The sequence below is a fragment of the Mustela putorius genome, unplaced genomic scaffold (genome assembly GCF_011764305.1).
Source record: "Mustela putorius furo isolate JIRA1106 unplaced genomic scaffold, ASM1176430v1.1 tig00000551_pilon_pilon_pilon, whole genome shotgun sequence".
In the NCBI taxonomy this organism is placed as follows: domain Eukaryota; kingdom Metazoa; phylum Chordata; class Mammalia; order Carnivora; family Mustelidae; genus Mustela; species Mustela putorius.
Window position 1 is genome coordinate 12,429,914 of NW_025421412.1, and position 22,183 is coordinate 12,452,096.

The window sequence follows — 22,183 nt, forward strand, 5'->3', positions numbered from 1 at the left end:
CAGGTGAAAATCCGAGCCCCCGGTGCCATGGTGTCAGGAGGTGAGGAGGTCAGGAGAGCGAGGGCCCATGATGGGACTAGTGACTTTCTAAGACGGGCCCCCCCGAGCCCCTCCTCCCTTCGGCCCTGTGAGGACACAGGGAGAGGACAGCAGACTGTGACCTGGGAAGGCTGTCACCAGACACCAGATCTGCCGGTGCCTTGGTCTTGCACCTTCCTGCCTCCAGAGCTGTGAGATGCGTTTCTGATGTTTCTGTTCGAGTTGCCCGAGTGACCTGAGACACTGGGTGTCTCTGAAACTCCCCGGGTTCCTGGTAGCTTGGGGGTGGTCTCCGGTGCCCACAGGATTTGCACTTAGAAGTCCCAGGGGCCCACAGAGGTATGAGTAGGGCAACACCAGCACTGAACCGGCTTGGACTCTCTGAGACACTGAACTAGACCCCTTCATCCCCTAGCCTATGGAAGTCAGTGACAGGTACCCTGGGGGGGGGCATCTTCCTGAGACTGCCTTTATCCCGTCAGCTGCACCTCCGTTCCCCCTCCTGGGGAGTTGGTCCTGCTGCTGGGGTGTGAGAGAAGCCATCTGGGAAGGAGTGGCTGGTCTCCAGGAAGGACGAGGAAGGACGTGGAAGGTAGCCCCCCTCCCTGGCTTTGTGTCCATCCCTTGAGTTTTAGTCAGTTTCTAACCACGGACAGGCCCCGCCAGGGTTCCGCCTCCCCGGTTTCACGCCGTCAGCCTCACACGAGGTCCCCCGCCCCCCGCCCCCCCACGCTAGGACCAGCCACCTCCACTCCTGGGCCGCGCCGTCCCCGCAACCCGCCCGCATCGGACGAAAATAAAGACCAGACAAGGTGGGTGATGTTTTGCCTTAAAACGTCAGTGTGCTGGATTGTGGCGTGAGGTATTTTTATTCCCTTTTGTTAGTACTTTCAAACCATCTGGTACACAGCGTAAGGCAAGTGATGAACGCGTCTCGAGCTCCTCGTCCATGGGGGCCGCCGCTGCCTCCACGCCCACCAGCCCCGGCTCCGCTGCACCGGCCAGTGGGGCTGGGGTACGGGCAGCGGCTGGGTGGGTCGCCCCCTCTGGACTGGGTCGGAAAGGGTTTAAGAAAAGTAGGGAATAGCAGCCACCCGCTCTCCACAGAGAACAGGCAAGCAGATTTCGACTAGCGGGCCCCGCAGGTCCCAGAGCCCGGTTCCCTGTGTAGTCCGACTGTTGCGGATACGCAAGGTCATACTGTGGATACCCCATGCCTGGGTGGGGGGGGGGGGATATAAGCGGAGGAAAGAATGTTCTTGAAGACAGGCACAATATATACTACTACTAACTGTGCGGTCCCCAGCCACAGGTGCAGGCTATGGGGGTGAGCACGGAGGGCCGCGCCCCTCATGTTCATGGGGCTTCCACGGCCCCTGGAAGCTCATGGAGACCCTCTGGAACCGTCACGTATCACAAATGGCCCTGATCACGGACATACAAGTTCTCATGCTCGGGAGACAGACAGCAGACACCACAGTGGAGGACCTCCCAGCGCACACACCACTCCTAGGACAGCGAGTGCGCAGACCTCGAGCCGGATCTGGGCCACCCCGCTATGCTTCTGTAAAGAGGAATCACGGAAGCAATTTGGTCCCCTTGTGCCAAGAACAGCATTTTGCTGGAGCATAAAACCCCAAAGGGGAAAGTACGTAGCGTGCGGCGAGCTGCTTCTATTAATCAAAGAAGTAAATCATAACATTATTATAAAAGTAGAAAGATTGAAAAAACGAAATCTGAAAATGATCTCATTTGCTTAAGACTGTGCTGTGTGTATCACAAACACTGGAAAACTTTTTTTTTTTTTTTTTTTTTTTTTTTTTAAGAAAAAGAGCGCTTGCCCTGTCTTTTGGTTGAACGGATGGGGTCGTACTGCCTCAAAGGTGCAGCTGCGGAGGAGCGGTCATTTGGCACTGTTAGGGACACGGGGTTAACACTGGCGTGTGCTGGGAACAGGCCACCCGGAGGAAGACCGGCGCAGCGGGAGCCCTGTTCCGTTCAGACCGCGGAACAGCTCGGAAAGACAAGGTTAAAAACGGTTTTGTGGAGACAGGAGAGCTGCTGTAAAACCAGGTTTCGGTTTCCCAGACAGGTGTTAATTTTACTAGGCTTCGTTAATACAGAGGACAGGCAGTGTCTCCCGGGGAAGCCGCCCCCGCCGAGCCCAGCGACAGACGTGCCATCAGTACCCGTGAGACTCTCTGTGGCTCAGGACGTGGGCGCGCGAGGTGGAGCTGGTCGCGCTGCGGATCACCTCCATCCACCTGCGACCGGAGAACGAGAGCAGGGTCAAGGGCTACTTTCTCTGAACCTGCGCAGGGTGTTTTTTTCCCTTGTAACGGCTTCCCGACACTCCACGTAACCTCATGACTTACAAAAACACAGCACGGCAGGCCGGTGCCCGGTTTGCAACGTGCTATTTTAGCAAACGGGTTCTTGAACGAACTCTCGGTACCCAAGTACACGAAAGCCAGGGTAAGGGTTCCGTGAGGTATACCAAAGGAACAGTTTGAGAACCACGGCTGGGGCGCTCCCTTTGTAGAGCAGCGGGATGGAGGGGTCTGGCCCGCTCTGTGCGCTCCTTCTGCCTCCCCGTCTCTGCTGGACAAGGTCTGGAGGTGTTCTGGGGTGTCACAATGAGGGGGCGCCAAATGGCCTCTAGGGGTCGGGACCAGGGTGCTGCTCCCCAACCTCTAACGCGTGGGCCGGGGCCTCCCGCCCCTCCAGGGATCCACATGGTCTCCAGAGTCATCAGTGCCGAGGGTGAGAAATGGGTAGTAAGGCTGTGTAGAAATTCTCTCATCACTGGTCTTTTTAGGGTCTCAATGGCCCTTGCTACCACAGTGACAAGACCCCCAACCGGTCCAGGGTTCCCCGTCTGGGCTCAGATTTGGGAAGTCTGTCGCCTGGGCCCACTTTTCTAAGCAGTGTACTAGGGAGTGCCGGAGGGGAGGCCTGGGCCTTGGTTTCCCCCCACGGTGCGTTGCCCTGTAACTACCCTTCCCGGCGACTGGGTCCGGGTCCTACCCTGTAGGCTCACGTGATGTGGGGATACCGAAGGAACACACACTCTGGTCCTCTCAGCACGGCCAGGAGGGCTGGGGACCCCTGGCCCTGTCTGCTCTGGGGCCTGCGGACCTCCCCCTACCCCGACCCCACCCGAGCTGGTGCTTTAATACAGGATCCAGTTCCCCAGGGACCAGAATTTCTACTTGAAATTTCAGGAACGGTCTGAAATCGGTCAAATGGGATAGTTTGGGTCTTTCCATCTTTGAAAAGGACAGCTCCTGGGTCTCATTCTAGCCCACAGGAAGTCTTACTAAAAAGGTGACCCTCAGAAGCACGAGGATTTGCTCCCTTCCTCGGGTGGCTCTCCAGCCGCGGCACAATCTGGCAGATTCCGACTGAATACTCTAGACACTAAAACGCATGTTAGAGATTTCAAAACGGGCGCCCTGGGGAGCATTAATTCAACATTGTACAGGTTAGGGGCTGACACTGAACCAGAGAAGTCAGAGTTTCACTTGCTTCTTCGAGAACAGCGGTGGATACAGGTGGCAGGCCGGGGGACCATCCTCCTCACCCGGCTCCCCCAAAGGTCAAGGACATTTTGGAAGTGAGCAAATGCCCAGGCCCACAGTGGGCAGTGAGTAGCTGCCCCCAGAAGAGCCTCGTCCACTGGGCTCGCTTGGGAGAAGGGAGGGGGTGTACGGCCCGATCTCGTCTGATCTCGGAAGCTAAGCGGGGTCGCGCCTGGTTAGTACTTGGATGGGAGAAGGGGTGGGGATCATTACCTTTCGAATGTGTATTCGCTTTCAGCCCTGAAGTAGTACACGTGGGACTTGAAATGCAGCTTGAACACATAGTCTTTGTGGATGTCCTCCGACTCTGAGGGGATGGTGAGTGAGTAGCCGAGCAGAGGCAGGCTGGCGAGGGGGTGATTGTCCTGGGCAGAGGCAACAGCGGGGGGCTTTGGAGAGGCGGCCTCGGGCCCTGGGGCCTAGCTGCAGCGTCTTGCCCCACAGGCCAGCCAGGAGGCCCAGAATTCATTAAAGGCCCTCAGCCTTCAATGAAGTCGTCCCCTCTCCCGCGTTCAGCCACCAGCCCGGTGACCCTTCCCCAGGCCACGGCGCCGCCTCCCGCACGCGGACAGCATCGGCCTTCACTTTGGAAACGAGGGTCTCGGGGATGTGGCCTTCACGGGCCTGGGTGGCTGGAGCGCTTGGGTTCTTCATCCTTCCAGAGTGAGCCTGTCTCCGCACCCACCCCCCAAACCCTGCCTCCTTACGGCCACTGCGCCGGGCTGTGGTCCTTACTTACCTGGTGAGACTTGTAGAAGAACAGGCAGAAGTTAGTGAACACCACCCACAGCTTCTGCCACCCGTTGCTGTTCTTGAACTTCCTCAGCAGATTCCCAGACAGCTGATTCTGAAAGACAAGCACGCCTGTCAGGAGTACAATGTGGGGTGGGGTGGGGGTGGGGGGGCGGGCGCGCGCGTGCACGCGCGTGCACACACACACACACACACACACACACACAGTTCCCGGGGCCTCCAGTCCCGGGGGCCTCCTCATGGGGTTTCCGGGTGAGGCTTCCTGCTTCTGCCCTAATTTAGGGAGGGGGCCTCTGCTCCCTGTGGGTGCAGAGTCTGAACCTGATTGAGCTGCTGTCACCCACCTAAATGACAGGTAATTTGCACCCTCCTGCCCCCCCAACGGTGACCTCTGTACCCCAGGTAGAAGGTAGGAGCACATCACGCTTCCTCGCTGTGCCTGCTGCCCCTCGGAGAGGAGACGGAGAGTTCCTGAAGTGCTGCCTCTCACCCAGGGACCCTCCCTACAGGGTGCGGGGGGAGCTTGGTGCTCCCCGATTTCCGACTTCAGAGCCCCGAATGGTAACCCAGGAAAGGCCCCATCACCCCAGGACAACACGCTGTCGGGTGCTGCGCGCCACCTAGTGGCCATGGCCGGAACGCCGGCCTGCCCTAGCAGGCGTCCGCCAGGGCCCTGCACATGTGACTCTCCCAAGGAAGAGTCATCCCCGGACCACACTGGCCTTCCCCACGCGTCCTGCTTGGGCTCCCCAGCTCGGAGGCCCGGTGGGGGACACCTGGGGCACAGGCTGCGCACCCAGACCCCGCACCGGGAACGAGACCGTGGGACTGCCTGTCCACAGCCCTGACCAGCCGGTCCCTCAGTACCCTGGAGACTGAAGGAGGCAGGAAACGGATGCTGGGGACAGACTCCCAACCCGGGGGTCAAATGGGCAAATTATTAAAAAAAAAAACAAAAAAACAAAAAATACACCTGAGTCTACTTTATTCTTCCAACACGCATTTTTAAGGTATGCAAACTTCTTTCTCTTGCCTCCGGGCCCAGGGACCTTAAAGAATTTTAAGTGTCTCTGCCTGGAGTTACCGTCTGATGGGGGGACAGAGGCTACCGGAAGCAAATGGTGCCTCAGGCCGAAAGAGCACTGGAGGTAGACAGACCCACAGACAGGCGGGTTCCCACCCTGCCTGTCACCCACGGGCGAACAGGACGAGAAAATGGGGTGCTCGGAGTGCCAAGCAGGTGATGGCAGCAAGCAAGACTGGGGGAGCCTCACACACGGAGCTGAGTACACCCAAGGCAAGGGGGGAGCCCTCGCCTACCGAACCCACACCCGCCAGCTGGAGCCCGGAAGGTCCTCCTCTTGCGGCCGGTCCCACAGCGTGCCGCGGCCCACCGTGACCCAAGTTCAGGCAGGCACATGGGAACGTTCTAACCGCCGCCACCACCACCGTCTGTCCTTTCTGGAACATGCCATGTTCCAGCCCTCTGAACAGAGTTCTCCTTCCCTGCTCCCCACTGTCTCATTGGCCGCTGGGGTCACAGCTGCACGCAAACCCCCCCACTCCGGCTTTACTCAGCTACACTTGTCCCTTTCTCAGGTCCCACGGCCCTCTGTTCTGGAGAGGCTGAAGCCTGCGGGCAGAGGACTCCGGTCTGTGTCCGACCAGACCAGTTCTCCTCGGCCACCTTTACTGGGTGGGTCAACATCCTTGAGCCCCAGTCGGCTGCGGCCCCGTCACCTCGCTCCCCTCCCAGAAGCCTCTGCTCCTGGACTCCCCAGCGGAGGGAAGGCCTCTGTGCTCTGCCCTCGTCCTGGCACACGCTGCTGCTCAGTCTTTATTCTGGATCGCGTTGCATTTCCCCCCCCCTCCCCCGCCCAAGGTTCTGTTTCATTCCAAAGGGGCCTTATTTGGAACTATGGTCTCCACAGGCGTCAGAGTTCAGATGGGTCCTCCTGGAGTAGGGTGGCCCTAAGGCAGTACCCAATGTCCTCACGACACCTGAACACGGACACAGGGACACCTCCCCATGAGAGAGTCTGAGATTGGGGTGATGCGTCTGTAAGCCAAGAGACACCAAGGATGGTGGCCAATACCGGAAGCTGGGGATGAGGCATGGTGGGGCCCTTCCTCAGCTCCCAGCAGCCCGGCGGGGTAAGCGGCCCTGGTGGGAACCAGTTGGGGGGAATGCGATGTGGCAACCAGGAGAGCCAGAACCCTCCCCACCCCGATTCTCCCTCTCCGTGCTTTCCCTTCCCTCCTGGTCCCTGCCTGCCTCTCCCCAGGCCTCTAACGCCTGCCAACTCCGATCTAAAACACGAGAATGCTCCATGGGCCCTCTCCGCGGGGACTCCTACGTCTCATGTGGACCGCCCCCCGCCCCCCGCCCCCATGCTCTTGGCTTCCCTACCACCTCCGGGTCGCGCCCAGCACATCTTCACGCCTTCCCCAGCTATCGCCCGTACTCCCCTCCACCCGTGGGGGTCCTGCAGGAGATATGAGGGGAAGAGGGTCCATTGCGGGGGGGGGGGGTGTGCTCAGCAGCAGCGGAGCCGGGCTGGAAGGCATGGCCGCTTCCTCCCCATTGCCCAGTGGGACCAAAGGGCCTGGGGAGGGGTATGTGGCAAGGGCCAGGGGTTCACCTACATTATTGCTATCTTAAACCCACACACCGCGGGGCTTGCAGTCCCCTCTCGGGGGGCCGGTGGACGTCCCCGACGGGCCGGACAGTCTGCAGTCTGAGCTTATCAGGCCAAGTGGCCAAGTCAGATTGTCGTCACCAGATAACATCAGACCCCATTCTTAGTTCATGGGCTGGGACCGACAAAGGCGGGCCTGGATCTGGCCTGCGGGCCGGTTTGCTGACCAGCTCACTACACACACCTGACCACGTAGGCCGCTGGGCAGGCCTGTCGCCCCAGAGGATCTGGCCTTACAGTGCCCGGCTCCCAGGACCTACCTGACATGGGGGTCACTGTGTTCCGGAGTGGCCTGCATGCTCCTAGGCTGGCAAAGGGAGTTTCAAGCCTGCCAAGTTCCTGAATCCCCTGACAGTCCTCACCTGCCCCCAACCCCCCGTGCGTGGGAGAAGCTCTAGTTCCAAAGCGTGAAGGGAGGCAGGACGCTGAGTACAGCGAGCTGGGCAGAAGGACAGAGTCCGTCCGTCCCCTTGGGGTTGGAGCTGAGGGACCGTTCACTGGCAGCCCCAGGAAGGCCTGGTGCCAGGGGTGCTGGGGAGGTCCCGGGTGGCGCACCTGGGGCCCAGGGCCTGCCCCTCACATGGGTGCTCCCAAGGACGCTTTCAGAAACAGGCGCGGGCTTTCGGCCCCCTTCGCAGGGGGACTCCGGAAAAGCAGCGTGGAACCGTGATGGTCACCCCCAGAGAGTGATCGCGGACAGTCCGTAGGGACTGTCCCCAACACCACTGGCTGGCCCCTGCCATCCCTGGCTCAGGGTCTCCCGTGACATGTCCTGGGCCAGGCCCATCTCAGAACTCAGGTTTTCAGGTGTGAAGAAGGCAATCCAGCGCCTCTGCTCATGGCAGCCCGGCAGCGGGGGCGGGGGCAGCCGGAGCCCACACGGCTCCGTGGTCCGACCTGGCCCTGCCGTGTCCCCCTCCCCCACCTTCCTGAGCACCAGTGACCAGCACCGGGAGGGGGACGACCACAGCTTCGGGGGCCCGGAGAACACAGGATGTGATCCACACCTCCACGGCGACGCTGAAGTCCACCATGGAGACGCTGGTGTTGCGATGCCAGCACACATGTACCGTAGTGTTGCCGCGGGGCGGGGCCTGGCGCTCCAGCGACGTGCGCGAGGCGCTCAGGTCATCCTCCGACTCCTGGTCCGCCACCGTGGCCTCGTCCGGGGACTCTGTGCGGTGTGACAAAAGGCTGTGCTTCGGATCTCTGCTGGCCAGGAGAAGGACCCTCCCGGACCCTCCTGGGTGCCAGATGGGACAGGACGGCCGAGGGCATTCAGCTGGGGAGCCCCCTGCACCCCGCCCCGAGCAGGAGGTCACACTAGCAGCCATCTCCTCGTCCGGGTCCCACCCTGTCAGCCCCTCTGCCAGGGAGCCCCGAACACACCTGGGCACTGAGGCCTGGGGTGTTCGCCCGGTCAGACGGCCTCGGGTCCTCTCCCTACTGCCGGCGGTAGCACTGTTCTAAGGGGTGTTTGAGTGGGTGGAAGTTCCTTGATTTTTAGGGTTATGAAACACAAATGTCTATCAACGACAGCCAAACTACAGAAAGAACCCAGGTGTCTTTTGGGTCGAAGAAGAGCTGGCGATCTAGCCACCGGAATATTACGCGGCCGTCACAAAGGTGAGAGCTTGCCATTGGCAAGGATGTGGATGAACCTGGGGGATACTGTGCGAAGTGAAACAAGTCAGAGGACCAACACCATATGATTTCACTCAAGGAACAAAACATAAACATACGGGAGGGGGAGAAAGCAGGAGACAAACCATAAGAGACTCAACTACAGACGACAGACTGAGGGTGGCCAGAGGGAGGTGGGTGGCGAGATGGGCTGGATGGGGAATGGGCACCCAGGAGGGCACTCGTGATGCGCACCGGGTGTTCTGTGCAACTCATGAACCACCGAATTCTGCTCCTGAAGCCAATATTGCACAGTACGTTCACTAACTGGAATTTAAATAAAACCGGAAAAAAACGTACATGGAAGAAGTAAGATGTGTCCAATCGATCACAGCAGCTATATAGAAGTACTTGGGTCAGAGGGCCTTCTTTGTTTTCTATCCTATAAACTTCCAATTACATGATTTTGTACATATGTCATAAAAATTAGGAATAAAGAAGACTAAACACAAACGTCCGTCACAGAGATGGGAGCTGCCGGGAATGGAACAGGCTGTCCCCGCTCCGTGAGCCGGGGCTGTGCCCCCTCCAAGGCCAGCTCCTGGAGGTGGTGTGCCCATGCCGTCAAGCACTAGGAGACTCCCCCCGCCGGCCCACACTTACTGTTGTCAGGGGGGCTGCTGGCCAGGAACTCAGGAGTGGGGCCGCTGCTTTTCTCTGCCAAATCAATGGCCATCTGGATATCCTCAACCCACTTTTCCATCTCGGACCTGGAGCTGAAGAGGCGGGGGACAGCTTTTCAGAGCCCGGCAGGGAAAGGGGCCGACGGGAGGGGTCGGGCGTCCGCCTTACCTGGCCGCCACGACGACGGACTGCCGCTGGCCCCGGAGGGTCAGGCAGTGGGGCACACCCCACTCGTCCTCGCTTTCCTCGATCTGTGGGACGAGTGTGCATCGTGTTACTGCCAAGAGGCAAGTGGGACACGCAGTGCATTTTCAAACGCTCCCCGAACTGGCTATGGCTCAAAGGAACCACAAAGGCACGGAATTGCTTTTTGGCAGTGCCCATAAACTTCCCTCTACCCGGTGGCGGACAGGCGGCCCCTGCTCGAGGGGTGGGCTCCCCTGCTCTAGGGGCTGGTAAGAACGCTCTTTCAGGGGTCCCGGGGCCAGGCCTACCTCATGGCCATGACAGCTCGCTTCCTCACTTGATTCTAGAAGGAGGTTGCCCGGACATCTCACATGCAGGAGGAGCCGTGTCCCGAGCCCCTCTCAGGGAGCCCGAACAGGGCCAAGGGGCCTAGTTCCACCCCTCCCTCCCCTTCTTCAGGTCGCGGCCTCCCCCTTCCTCTAGCTCGGCCTGCCTCCTGCAGGCAGCGCACCAGAGGGGTGGGGATCGCATGCTCACGGCGCATACTCACGGTCATGCCGTACAGCGGCAGCTGTCCGTGGACTTTAAACTGATTCGAGGCCGTCAGCCCCCTGCTCGTGTACAGCAAGACGTCATTGAACTAGAGGAGCAAGGACAAGTGCAGCTGAGACGGATGGGCTCCCCTGAACCCACAGGTGCACAGACTGCGTCTTCAGGATCTTGCAGGGCAGCTGCTCCGCAGCGACCGCAGCTGCTCCTCCTGCCTCCCTGGTGGCCCGGGCCCGGCCCCATGACCCCCGTGGGGCCCCCCATCACCCTGAAGACCGACGGCTCTCGGCACTTACCAGGAAAAACATGCGCTGCTGGAGTCCCTTGCCGGAGAGCTTGCTGAGGCTGCCCAGGCGGATGAACTCCTGTGGAGCAAACAGAGCCCGGGGGTTGGCGGCGGCGCGCGAGCCCGCGTCCTCTTGCCACGCTGGGTTCCGTGGAGAACCACAGCAATTCTAGTTACCGTTCACTGAGTGCTGCTGTCCCTCCCAGGAACCCATAAGGCGGGCGCTCCGATGGGCTCCGCGCAGAGAAACCAGTGCTCAGAGGCCACGACACTGTGGCTCCATGGCCAGTGCTGCGAGCGGGGTGGGGGTGTGCAGTGGAAGGTGGGGGGTAGTAGGGTCTCCCGCCACATGCATGGTTGGGGGGGTGGTCAGGGCATTGGGAAGACACAGAAGCCAGAGGGGAGTTACTCCGAACCCAGGATCGCTCTGTGACTCACAGCTCTGGTTTCTGGAAACCAGTAACTGCTCTGGGATAAAACAGCCAGAAGCAAACGTGTCCAAGGAATTCCTCCTCCCAGATTAATAAACAACTGGGGGCCCAGGTCACTTGGGGGCACTTCAAAAATTAAAAAAAAAAAAAATTAAAACTCTAAACCCCACAAAATTTTTTTCTTGTAAAATACACATAAAAATGACCGTTTGTGACCTTTAGTGCATTCAGAAAGTGTACGCATTGCTACTCTCCAGGTCTGGACATTTTCATCACCCAAAAGGAAACCCGGTGGCCCTCAGGCAGTCACTCCCCACTCCTGCCTTTCCCTAAGCACCTGGCTCCCACCAATTTTTTTTTTTTTTAATGGATTTGCCCATTCTGGATATTTCCTATAAATTCTGTCTTGTCATATATGAAGTTTTGTTTTGCGCCTTCTTCCCCTTGGTGTGTTTGCAAGTTTCATGCACATGGGGGTACATATCAGATCTCCCCTCCTTCCCGTGGCTATTTCCTTGTATGGACACATCACACTGTGCTCGTCTACTCACCTGAGGATGGACACTTGGGGTTTTTTGGCTACGACAGTGTAGTTATGGACATTCACATTCAAGGTTTTGTTTGAGGGGGCGCCTGGGTAAGCGTCTGCCTTTGGCTCAGGTCATGATCTCAGGGTCCTGGGATCAAGCCCCGCATCAGGCTCCCTGCTCAGTGCGAAGCTTGCTTCTCCCTCTGCCTCTCCCCTCTGCTCATGCTCTCCCTCTTTCTCTCTCAAACATAAATAAATAAAATGTTTAAAAAAATTTGTTGTTGTTGTTGGAATACCTGTTTTCAATTCTTCTGGCTATATACTAAGGACTGGAATTGCTGGGTCCTGGGGAAATTCTATGTTAACTTCTTAAGGAGCCACTAAACTGTTCTCCACCATGCTACTTCTAACCCAGGGCTGCAAGTTCATTGATGTTTTTCACAGTCCTCCTGTGGAGGTGGGGGCTCTGCTTCCCTTCGATATGGGTGGGCTGGTGACTGATTTGACCAACAGCGTGTGGACCTGCCACTATGTGACTTCCAGGATGAGGTCATAAGACCACATGTAGCCTTTGCTTTGTCCCTAGGAACACTTGCTCGTGGGACCCTGAGCGGCGCACAGCATTAAGACCAGCCTGAACCGAGGGCCGGTTGGGCTTCTCATGGGCTCCCTGGTGCATAGTCAGTTCCAGCCGAGCCTCCAGATGTCGCTGCCAGGTGTCAGCCTCTGACCCTCCAGGCCAGGCCAGCCCGTCTGGGACCCCTGTCCGTGCACAGGGAGCGGAAGAATCCCCTGGCTGAACCCCGCCCAGTTCCTGACTCACGGTGAGTCATGACCTCTACGGAACAGCTGTTTTCAGCCTCTAGAGGTCCATGACCTCTAGGAAAAGCTGTTTTCAGCCATGACATGTCCGAATAGTTTGCTACGTTATCAACAGACTTCTGGAACACCTGCCACCAGATTTTTCCATGCTCAGAGCAGCTACCGAGCCAGGGCCTCAGCCAACTCATTTTGATTCTATAGACTTTGGCACAGACTGACTCAACTCTGCTTTTTTAATGAAATATGGATCAAAGACCATGTCTGCCGGCAGTTTCACCGATGTACGTGTTTTGGGGACCAACAAAGGGACACATCATAGATCCTTGCAGGAATTTGGGATGGATGCTATCAGACATCAACAATGCGATCCGAGGAAATGCTGTCGGGTGGGGGGGTGCACCACTACCAGGCAGCCAAGGATGGGACCGGGACTCAAACCTGCTGCAACAGGTGCGTTTTTTAACAGATCTGTGGGAGCTTGACTGTTTTCTCTGCGGGAGATGAGGTGCCCTGGGACACTGGCTGCAGGAAGACGGGGGAGCCCCGTCTGTGTTCCTGGGTTGGGGGGTGCTCCAGCGGTGGGGAGAAGGGCTGTGGACTCCGATATCAAGGTCCGACACAGGGGAGGGAAAATGTCCCGTGTCTAAAATTTTTCTTTTTAAACCACAGGAGGCGGTGGGAGGACGGCCCCAAATATCCTTGAGAGCAAAGCTGCTTCCCTCCGGAGGGAAATCCAGTCCACACCTCTGAGTTTTCCCAAACGGACCTCACCCACCGCCAGAGCCTGCTTCCTTTCTGACTATGCTCCTCTAACCGGAAGGCTGGCCCAGGACAAGCTCTCCCCCAGGCACCCAGTTCTTAGGATAAACACCATCGGGGGGCTGACTCCGGCCCAAGTACACCTGGGGTGGCCTGGGGTAGCCTGGGGTGGGGGGGGGGGAAGTCCCACCCTCCAGGATGTGATACCATCGCGGACTGACCCCAGCAGGAAGGTGAGCGGATTCGGCCCTGCCAGACTCACGCTGCAGCAGCCAAGGGGGGCGTCTCCCCTTTAAGTCTCCATTTTTGAAATTCTACTTAGAGACAAATCAGAGCTTTCCTCCCAGCCATGGGGGGTTATTTGTTCCCCGGAGGGCCTGTGATTCCTTCCTCTCCGATTCATTCAGGGTAGACCTGAGGCTAGTTGATGGACACACGGGACATGGATATAAGGCAGTCGGTCACCAGCTCCCCAACTCCCCAGCTCCAACTTCCCCTAAATAATCCCGAGCACACAGTAGGAGTCTTATACTGGCATTGTAGAGGAGCCTCAAGTTCAACGTTGTCCCATTTTTCAGAGAAAAAACCGAGGAGCAAAGTGACTTAGAAACCTGTCCGGGATCAGTGACAGAACCTGTACTTAGCCACAGGCCTTCCTCCACGATGCTACCCTTAATCTCTTCAAGTAACTACAGGTGGGGGAAGGAGAGTCACATTTGCTATTTTTACACATTAAATCTCATTTGATCCTCATGGCCTATAAGGGACAGCATAGGACGCCCGTGCTACAGAAAGGAAGGAACATTCTGGTTGGTTGAAACACCGAGGTCTGGCGGAGCGAGGACCTGAGCCTGAGACTTCCTGCTCTAATCTGCTCTTCTTCACATGGTACCAATGGGGGCCTTGCCGCAAAAAAAAAAAAAAAAAAAATTTTTTTTTTTTAAGATTTTATTTATTTGAGAGTGAGCACAAGCAGGGTGTGTGTGGGAGGAGGGCAGGAGGAGAAGCGGACTCCCCACGGAGCAGGGAATGCAACGTGAGGCCAAAAAATTCTTTATGGGTAGGCTCTGTTCACCAGGTAGCATAATAGGCTACGTATTCTAGAACATCCAAAGTTAAGAGACAATCTCAGTAATGGCACGGCTTCCTTGTAGCTGGGTAAATGTGCTTCTTACATGAAGCCCACTAGAATGTTCTCCCTGGCAGAGCTGATGCAAGCTCTGGCTTTCGTTTCCACCTGTCACGCCCCACATACAACTCTTCTGACCATCTCTCGCGACTAGTGTTCCATCAGTTTTGTAACTGGGCTCTCCTGTCAGAGACCCAAACACACGGGCAGGTTCCCTCGTCTTCCCCACATTACAGACTTCAAGTTTCCGGAGAAGCTGCCTGGCAGCCAGGACGGAAAGCCCCTGGCAAACTGGACAGAGCACCTGTCCGAGGAGCAGCAGATATGGGGGTGGGCGGCTCAGGTCATGATCTCAGGGTTGTAAGATCGAGCCCTGCATGGGGCTCTGTGCTCCGTGCGGAATCTGCTGGAGACTCTCTCTCCCTCTGCCCTTGCCCACTGCTCACGTGTGCATGTGCTCTCTCTCTCTAATAAATCTTAAAAAAAAAAAAAAAGGCAGATGTGCAACAGACCAAAGGCACCAAAATTCTCTCTGAAGCACCGGGTCATGTGTACCTTGAAACGGGGCAGCCCTAGGGATAATGATCCCAGACAGAGTGGATATACCGCCTAATATTTTTTGATCCCTGGGCAGTGATGGCTTCTTAGGAAAAGAATCAGAAGCAGGCAGGTTCCCTGTGTGTTCATGTCCCCCTGGCCCGGAAGGGGTGTGCACGCGCGTGCAGCGAAGCCCTGCTTCCCCGCGCGGCCGGGGGAAGGTTAACAGCTCAAGTGAACGCGAATCTCTCCTAGAACCATGTTCGGCCTAAAACCTTATTTTAATTCTAAATTAAAATTATGTCGCGGGGCGCCTGGGTGGCTCAGTGGGTTAAGCCGCTGCCTTCGGCTCAGGTCATGATCTCAGGGTCCTGGGATCGAGTCCCGCATCGGGCTCCGCAGGGAGCCTGCTTCCTCCTCTCTCTCTCTCTGCCTGCCTCTCTGCCTACTTCTGATCTCTCTCTCTGTCAAATAAATAAATAAAATCTTTAAAAAAAATAAAAAAAATAAAAATTATGTCATGCACAGTAAACTGCATCTCTTAAAACTCCTTTTCATCCTTATACAGGAATTTACGTGCTTTGGGGCGCTAATTTTCTTGCACGACTGTATCACCATTTTGCCCCATTGTTTGTTTGTTTTCCCTTGGCTTCCATTTCCATTTCCCTAACTTTTAAAAACTAAAATAAGCTACCTCAATTCTTCTCCAGATATGGTGGGAGGAAAGAAAATTAGCCAATCAACAGGTAAGGAGAAATAGTAGACCAGGTGGTCAAAGGCTTGCTTATCTCCTTCTGACTCAGAATTTTCTAGTGATTCTGTCACCATCAAGGCGCCTTTCCCAGTTGCCTTGTAGCTGGAAGGAAGCCACTTCATTGGGAGGAGGGGGTCTTAAACCAGAGTCCAGATTCAGAAGGTTCAAATGTAAATCACTGAAACACTGCCTCGCTGGCTTGGCTCCCGCAGCGGCTTACCCTTCCTGGAATCACGAGATTGTCGATGCCGATCAAGTCCTTCTTGAGTTCGTGCAGCTTCTGGAAGTTCTCCATCTTGATCATCGTACCGTGAAGCTGGACCACCAGCTCAGTGATCTCTGCCAGAGCAGCTAACGAAGCGAACACAGACACGGTGGCATGAGTGGCAGACCGGGGTCCCCCCCGCCACCACACCCCAGTATCAGCCCTCTGGGTCCCATCCCCCAGTAGCTAAACTAAGTTAGAAGCCATCCTCCTGGGGGGAAACACTGCTATTCCTAATACAAATTTTTCACAAATAAAAAAATTGGCATTGTGTATTTACTGGAGTTTCCCAAATGCATTCTAGAAATGTAAAAGATCCCTTTGTGGCTACGTGGGGGACGGCTGTCCTGTCGGAATCACTGGGCACAGAGAGGCAAACCGTAGGGGAAGAAGCAGGAGGAGACCTGGAATTTTTCCCTGGGGCAGAGGTTTCTACCCGCCTCCTGTTACCCGGGAAGAACAGAGCACAGGGAGGCCACAGAAAATCTGGGGCAAAGGAGAGACCCTACTGATAGTGTGACATTCTGGAGCACGTGACATCCGGCACCGCACCGCACCCCCCCCCCCTGGGGTTCTTCCTTCTGCACCAATTATCCCATTTACCAAGATGACTGCAAAAGGCAGATTTTGGAGCCTGGGCACATCTCCCTCACGCGGGGACGTATCTGATATGGAAAAGGAGCTGATGCCCAAACTAGAGTGACTTTAGTTTACGTAAATCCATAGGAGCTGAGCGTTTAGATATTTTCGTCAGGAAATACTTGTCAGTGGTGGGGGCGGGGGTCGGGGCTGGGCGGCACAGCTGATTAAGTGTCTGCCTTTTGGCTCTGCTGGGATTGAGCCCCCGCTGGGCTCCACGCTCAGTGGGGAATCTGCTTCTCCCTCTCCCTGTGCCCCTCCCCCTGCGGACACATGCACACTCTCGCAAACAAATGAATCTTTAAAAAAATTTAAAAAAATATTTAAAAACCTCATCTGTAAGTTTTGTCTACATATCCTAGAATACCAAAGGATCGACTTTTCTGCAACAAGCCCCACAGCCCCATTCCCTCCTTAAAACCCTCCCAGTCTTCCCCTTTGCTCTTCCTTGCAGTCTTGTGGGATTTATGAGACCCCAGGGGGCCTGGGCTCTGTTTACTTTGCCAGTCTCGTTTCTGCTGCTATCTCTCTGTGTTCTATATAGAACTTCTACTTTCTGTAATGTTCCACAGTCTCTGTCCCCTGTGGGCCTCTGTATGTGTTGTTCCCAAGTCTATCCAAGAAAATTCCTTTACTTTATACATTAGATAAAAACTTAAAATAACCTTTCCTTCAGGGCACCTGGGTGGCTCAGTGGGTTAAAGCCTCTGCCTTTGGCTCAGGTCATGATTCCAGGGTCCTGGGATCGAGCCCCACATCAGGCTCTCTGCTCGGCAGGGAGCCTGCTTCCTCCTCTCCCTACTTGTGATCTCTGTCTAATAAATATCTTTAAAAAACCATAACCTTTCCTTCAGAAAGCTCCCCCTGGGCTCTGGGGGCTGGGTCAGGTCATAGGTCAGTCACTGCCCAGATGTCCTGCCCTCTGTGGCCACTAGCTGGTCCTGTGAGTGGGGGCCACATCCGGGTTATTCTCTCTCCTATGCTTAGTACACAGCAGGTGCTCAATGAGTACCTGCTGTAGGAGAGACCAGCCAGGAGCCAGATCAGGAAGATTTAACTGCAGTCTGAGGGAACCAGAGGTTACCCAGGTTTTAAGCACGAGAGTGAGAGGTACATTTAGAAAAAGAGGTGACAGGGGCGCCTGGGTGGCTCAGTGGGTTAAAGCCTCTGCCTTCGGCTCAGGTCATGATCCCAGGGTCCTGGGATCGAGCCCCGCATCGGGCTCTCTGCTCAGCAGGGAGCCTGCTTCCTCCTCTCTCTCTCTCTCTACCTGCTTCTCTGCCTACTTGTGATCTCTATCTGTCAAATAAATAAATAAAATATTAAAAAAAAAAAAAAAAAAAAAAAAGAGGTGACAGATGGCAGGTGTTCATAATAGCTTAGGAGAGAGATACCGGCAGCCCAGGTATCTCCTCTGTAAAGTGGGGTAGCAGTACTCCTGTTGTTGCTGGTTGCTAAAGGAGCGAAGGCACCGGTGTCACTAAGATACCTGGTGCGGTACCTGCCCCGGTGCCGAGAGCGCGACACGGAGAGTGACAGCGTCAGGACACTAGCACAGGACGGTCAAGAACATGGGGTCTGGGTCCGGGCTCCGAGCCATCTGCTCTCCCGCTGTGTGACTCCGGGCGCGCCCCTCAACCTCTCTGGACCCTGCGCGGCGCCCCGCCCCCCCGCGGCGCCCCGCCCCCCGCGGCGCCCCGCCCCCCGCGGCGCCCCGCCCCCCCGCTCACCGCGGCAGTCCCGGAAGTCGGCGTGGTGCGGCGGGTGGTGCTTGCACAGGCGCTCCAGCAGCCGCTTGTAGTGCACGAGCCGGTGCAGCGGGCGCAGCAGGAAGGTGTTGAGCGGCAGGTAGCACACCTTCTGCAGCTCGAAGTCCCGGCACAGGTTCTCCAGCCGCCGCGAGCCCCGGATGCCGGTCTCCAGCGCCTCCAGAGCTTCGCTGTGCTTCCACAGGTGAACCGCCAGTTGCTGGGGTGGGCGGGGAGACAAGTGCGCATGCGTCCCACGCGGCCAGCCTCTCCCAGACGAGGCTCGCCGCGGCTTCCTTTTGTTCTCCTACCGTCCCCACTTGGCTATGTGTTTGATAGCGGCGCTTAGGTTCTCCGGATGAAAGAAAAGGCTCTACTAAAGCATTAAGCCGCTCACAAAGCTTAGGGATTTTGGAGGAGGAGATGGAGAGGTCATCTCGGAGGAGCAGGAACAAACAGGAGCTCTTTCAGGGGCCCGGTGGTTTTCTTCTAAATGTCACCAGATGACAAATAGACCAGGGCCCATTCAGTAAATGTCACACGGTTACCACTGTGCCTTCCTGTTTAACTCAGAGTATCTGCCACACGCCCCAGCTCTGCTCAGTCCTAGAGAGCTGGGTGAGAATTAGACATGCGCCCTGCTCCAGGGGGTCCCAAAGAGACGTTGCGCATGACCCTTTCTTCAGGCTCCTGAGCCTTCTCCTGGACCTGTCTGGGAACTTCCTTACTGAAAGCCAGTTTCAGCAAAAACCTTTTTTGTCAGCCTAACCCTTATCCTAACCCTACAGCCTGGATGTCTGGTCACCTTTGACATTGGGTTCCTCATCTCTCATCATCCCCATGTGATACCAGATCACCCTGTCTTCAGCAAAGAAGGCTGTTAGGTTGGTTCAGCCAGAACCCGACTTACCCATGTTTCCTCTGCATATATTCCCATCCTCTGACCCCCTACCCTGCCCCTTGGCTAGAAACGCCCATGTTGTCTTCAGAGATGAGCCCAGTCTCTCCCCCACTGAAAACCCCACCGCAGGGGACTCTACCCCAGTCACAATGGTCCTGAATAAAGTCTGTCTGACCATCTCTAACACATGCCATTGAAGATTCCTTTCCTGTTATGGCTCACGGTGGACACTGGTGAGGGTAATAAAGGACAATAAAGCATTAATGGAGGAATTCAATCTTCCCAGCAGGTGGGGAAGATCGCGAGGGAAGGAGGTTTCCGGACAGAGGTAATAACATGGGCACAAGGACATCAAGGTCAAGAGAACAGTCGTCCTTAAGACTCACTACCCAGGGGCAGTCTCGCTACCCATGCACCGCTCACCCCCACATCTACATTTCCACGCCCCACAAAGGGTTCCTAAGGAGCCTGAAACATAGCAAGTCCGGTGGGAACCCCATGCTCTCTGCCTCACCCAGGGCCGCCCTGAGATTCTCCAGCCTCAGTATGAGTGCCGCCACCAGCCAGGGACTCAAGACAGGGAAACCAAGAGAACATTCTAGATTCCCCCATTTTTTGAATCCTTTACCAAGTTTTTCTCATTCTACCTCCTTAAAACATCAAACCTTTTCCTGTTCTTCTCCACATGGTCACTGCCCTGGTTCTGGCCTTGTGCCGCCCATCACCAGGGTGGGGTCTCCATGGGGGCCTCTGCCTCCACGCCTCACCCCTCCACCACTAATAAAAATTGGCGATGGAGCTCAGCTCGTGGCCTCTTGGATGGAACATGACGAGAGCTCCCCCCTATCCTGGGACAACCTTCAGAGTCCTCAGCAGGGCACAGAGGACCCTTAGGATATAATCTCCCTACGCCTCCTGTCTTGCTTCTTGCCTCTCATCCCAGGGCCAAGCTGAACTTGAACGTGCCCGGCTGTTGCATTCAGAGCCTCCGCAAACGACACTCCTCTGTTTGGACTCCTGCTGTCCTCAGCAACTCCCTGGACACCCACCTGCCGACACCAGTTAGGGGCTCCTCTGTCTTCCTGTACTTAGGCTGTATTTGTCCCTCTTAGTCCTTATCACATGCTCTCCCCTGCTTAGCTTGTTGACTACTTTAAAAAAAAAAAAAATAGACTCATAGGAACTTGCAAAGTAATGTACAGGGAGGTCCTCCGCCCAGCCTCCCCCGAGCATTACCATCTTGGGACGACCGCACAACGTCAACACCAAGAAACCGACATTGGGCCAATCCGGAGCTTGTCCGGGTTCTACCAGCTACGCACACCCTTGAGCGTGTGTGTTCTCGTGTGCGTGCAGCTCTATGCAGTATTGCCACATGCACAGTCCCCTATTAAGAGAGCATGTCTGTCATGTTCCGATATCCTTGTGGCCTGATGCATACAGTAGGTGCTCAGTAAATGCCTGTTCCCTGCATGCACTAATGAGCAGATGAGGGGCAGTGGCTGGCTCGGTCACGAGAGCATGCAACTCTTGCTTTTGCAGGCCTGTGAGCCGGAGCCCCCTGTGGAAGTTACTTAAAAAAAAAATAAATAAATAAAAGAGAGAAAAAGAGTAAGTGAACCCATGCATGCACCCAGCTGAGGCAGGAGTCTTGCAAGAACCCGAGAGCCCAGAGAGGCAAGTTCATGATCCCTGGAGCACAGAGTGGAATGCAAAGATCAGGGGAAAGGGCCTGGAGAGATCATCCAAGGCTAGACGATGAAGGCTTCCTTTGTCACGTTTTGGGTTTGGACTGCATTCTCCCAACCACAGAGACGCAGGAGGGCTCTGAGCCTACGCAGTCGGCCTGTAACGGAAATGGTGCCTGGAGCTCGGCTCGCTGTGGGAGGGGAAGCACCGGGAAGCAGGTCGAGACATCCAGCGGAGAGCAAACGGAGGGCCAGAAGGAGTAATGTGGTAGGAGCTGAAGAAGGAGAGGGGGCAGGATTTGGACACTCGAGGAGACAGACGGCTCAGGTGAAGGTCCCAGACTGGATGAAAGGCGGATCTTTTATTTGTGTGATTTCGAAGAGCCTTTGTGCAACTGGGCGGGTGTTTCCGGTTGGAAGTCCACAGCGTGAGCCCGCGATCACAGTCTGGGTGTGTGACTTTCAGGCGGGGATTGCGGCCCCTGGCCCCCTGCCTCTGTCATGGTCACGAGTGGAGGGTTGCCCACCCCTCAACTGTGCCCTTGAAAATGCAGGTAAATACGTGGCTTTGTGTGTTGGGGCTTGCGGGGGGGCAGGAAGGACCCTGCGAGCTGCAGATTGCTCTAAGCATTTTGGACAAGTGCTAAGCTGGGCTTCTACATCTCTAGAACTTTCTGCGGCCCTCCCTTCATATTTCATAAAAATTCTTTAAAACCAACTATAACCACTACAAGAAAAAGCAACCCAAACAAAGTCTAAAAAAGGCTGCCAGGGGCTGTGTGAGCCTCTGCACCTATTTTAATTTCGCTCGCACAGAGCTCCATGCTATAAATGCTCACGGCATCCGCGCACCAACTCACGCGCCAGCAGCTGATGAAGCCGCCTCAGTGCAGAAACGCCAACTCACCAGGCCCTGAGCACAGACCAGGGATGTTTTAGGAGGTCTCAGGTGCCAGGTGAACAGAGAGCAGGCTGGAGGCCTGCGCGTGTCACCTCTCCGGGGGTGAGCGACCACAGACAGCTGGTAAACCGGACAACTCTGGGGGCTGTCCCCAAGGGGGCAGGCAGTGGGCTGGCAGGTGTCCAGCTGCTGTCCCCGGAGGCCACGGCGGAGGCCCAGCCTCCTGGAAGGGAGTAAGTGCTGGGGGAGCCCTCCCTGGGCAGGATCATACAGCGGGTCCTTGAATAATGTCGGGGTTCAGAGCATTTAACTTTTAGTCCCCCTAAAACTCAACTATTAATAATAGCCGCCTGCTGTCGAGGAGCCTTCCGGTCAACACAAAGAGCTGATGATCCCACGGTGTTATATTTACCATCACAGGGAGCACGACACACATTTAGGGGACCCTATTGGGTTGATGGAAAAAATGCTGCCCGTAAGTGGACCCGTGCCCTCCAAACCGGTGTTGTTCCAGGGTTCAATGCCACGGGAAGGGAGCACGAGGAGCAAAAGGGGAAAACCCGACTGGGCCAAGAAGACAGGCAAAACGTGGGAAAAGGAGCTTCCTGTGAGGAAAAGAACTGGAAAAGTATGACAGTGATGAACGCATATTGTGTGTGAGGAAGAAAAAGATCTTAAAC

The 22,183-nt window shown here is 56.1% G+C and overlaps 1 protein-coding gene across 5 annotated transcripts in view; it reads right to left on the reverse strand.

The window, feature by feature from the left end:
- Positions 1-856: 856 nt before the first annotated feature.
- Positions 857-22,183, reverse strand: part of FARP1 (FERM, ARH/RhoGEF and pleckstrin domain protein 1) — a 270,933-nt gene continuing 249,606 nt past the window's right edge. For all 5 annotated transcript variants that reach the window (XM_045081388.1, XM_045081389.1, XM_045081387.1 and 2 more), the window contains exons 18-27: positions 17,996-18,233; positions 15,582-15,712; positions 10,411-10,479; positions 10,116-10,205; positions 9,548-9,630; positions 9,359-9,471; positions 8,080-8,246; positions 4,360-4,467; positions 3,834-3,985; positions 857-2,303 (exon numbers count right to left, since the gene is read on the reverse strand). In XM_045081388.1, the coding sequence (XP_044937323.1) occupies positions 2,222-2,303; positions 3,834-3,985; positions 4,360-4,467; positions 8,080-8,246; positions 9,359-9,471; positions 9,548-9,630; positions 10,116-10,205; positions 10,411-10,479; positions 15,582-15,712; positions 17,996-18,233 (1,233 nt within the window). In that variant the 3' untranslated portion in view covers positions 857-2,221. The remainder of the gene's footprint in view (positions 2,304-3,833; positions 3,986-4,359; positions 4,468-8,079; positions 8,247-9,358; positions 9,472-9,547; positions 9,631-10,115; positions 10,206-10,410; positions 10,480-15,581; positions 15,713-17,995; positions 18,234-22,183) is intronic.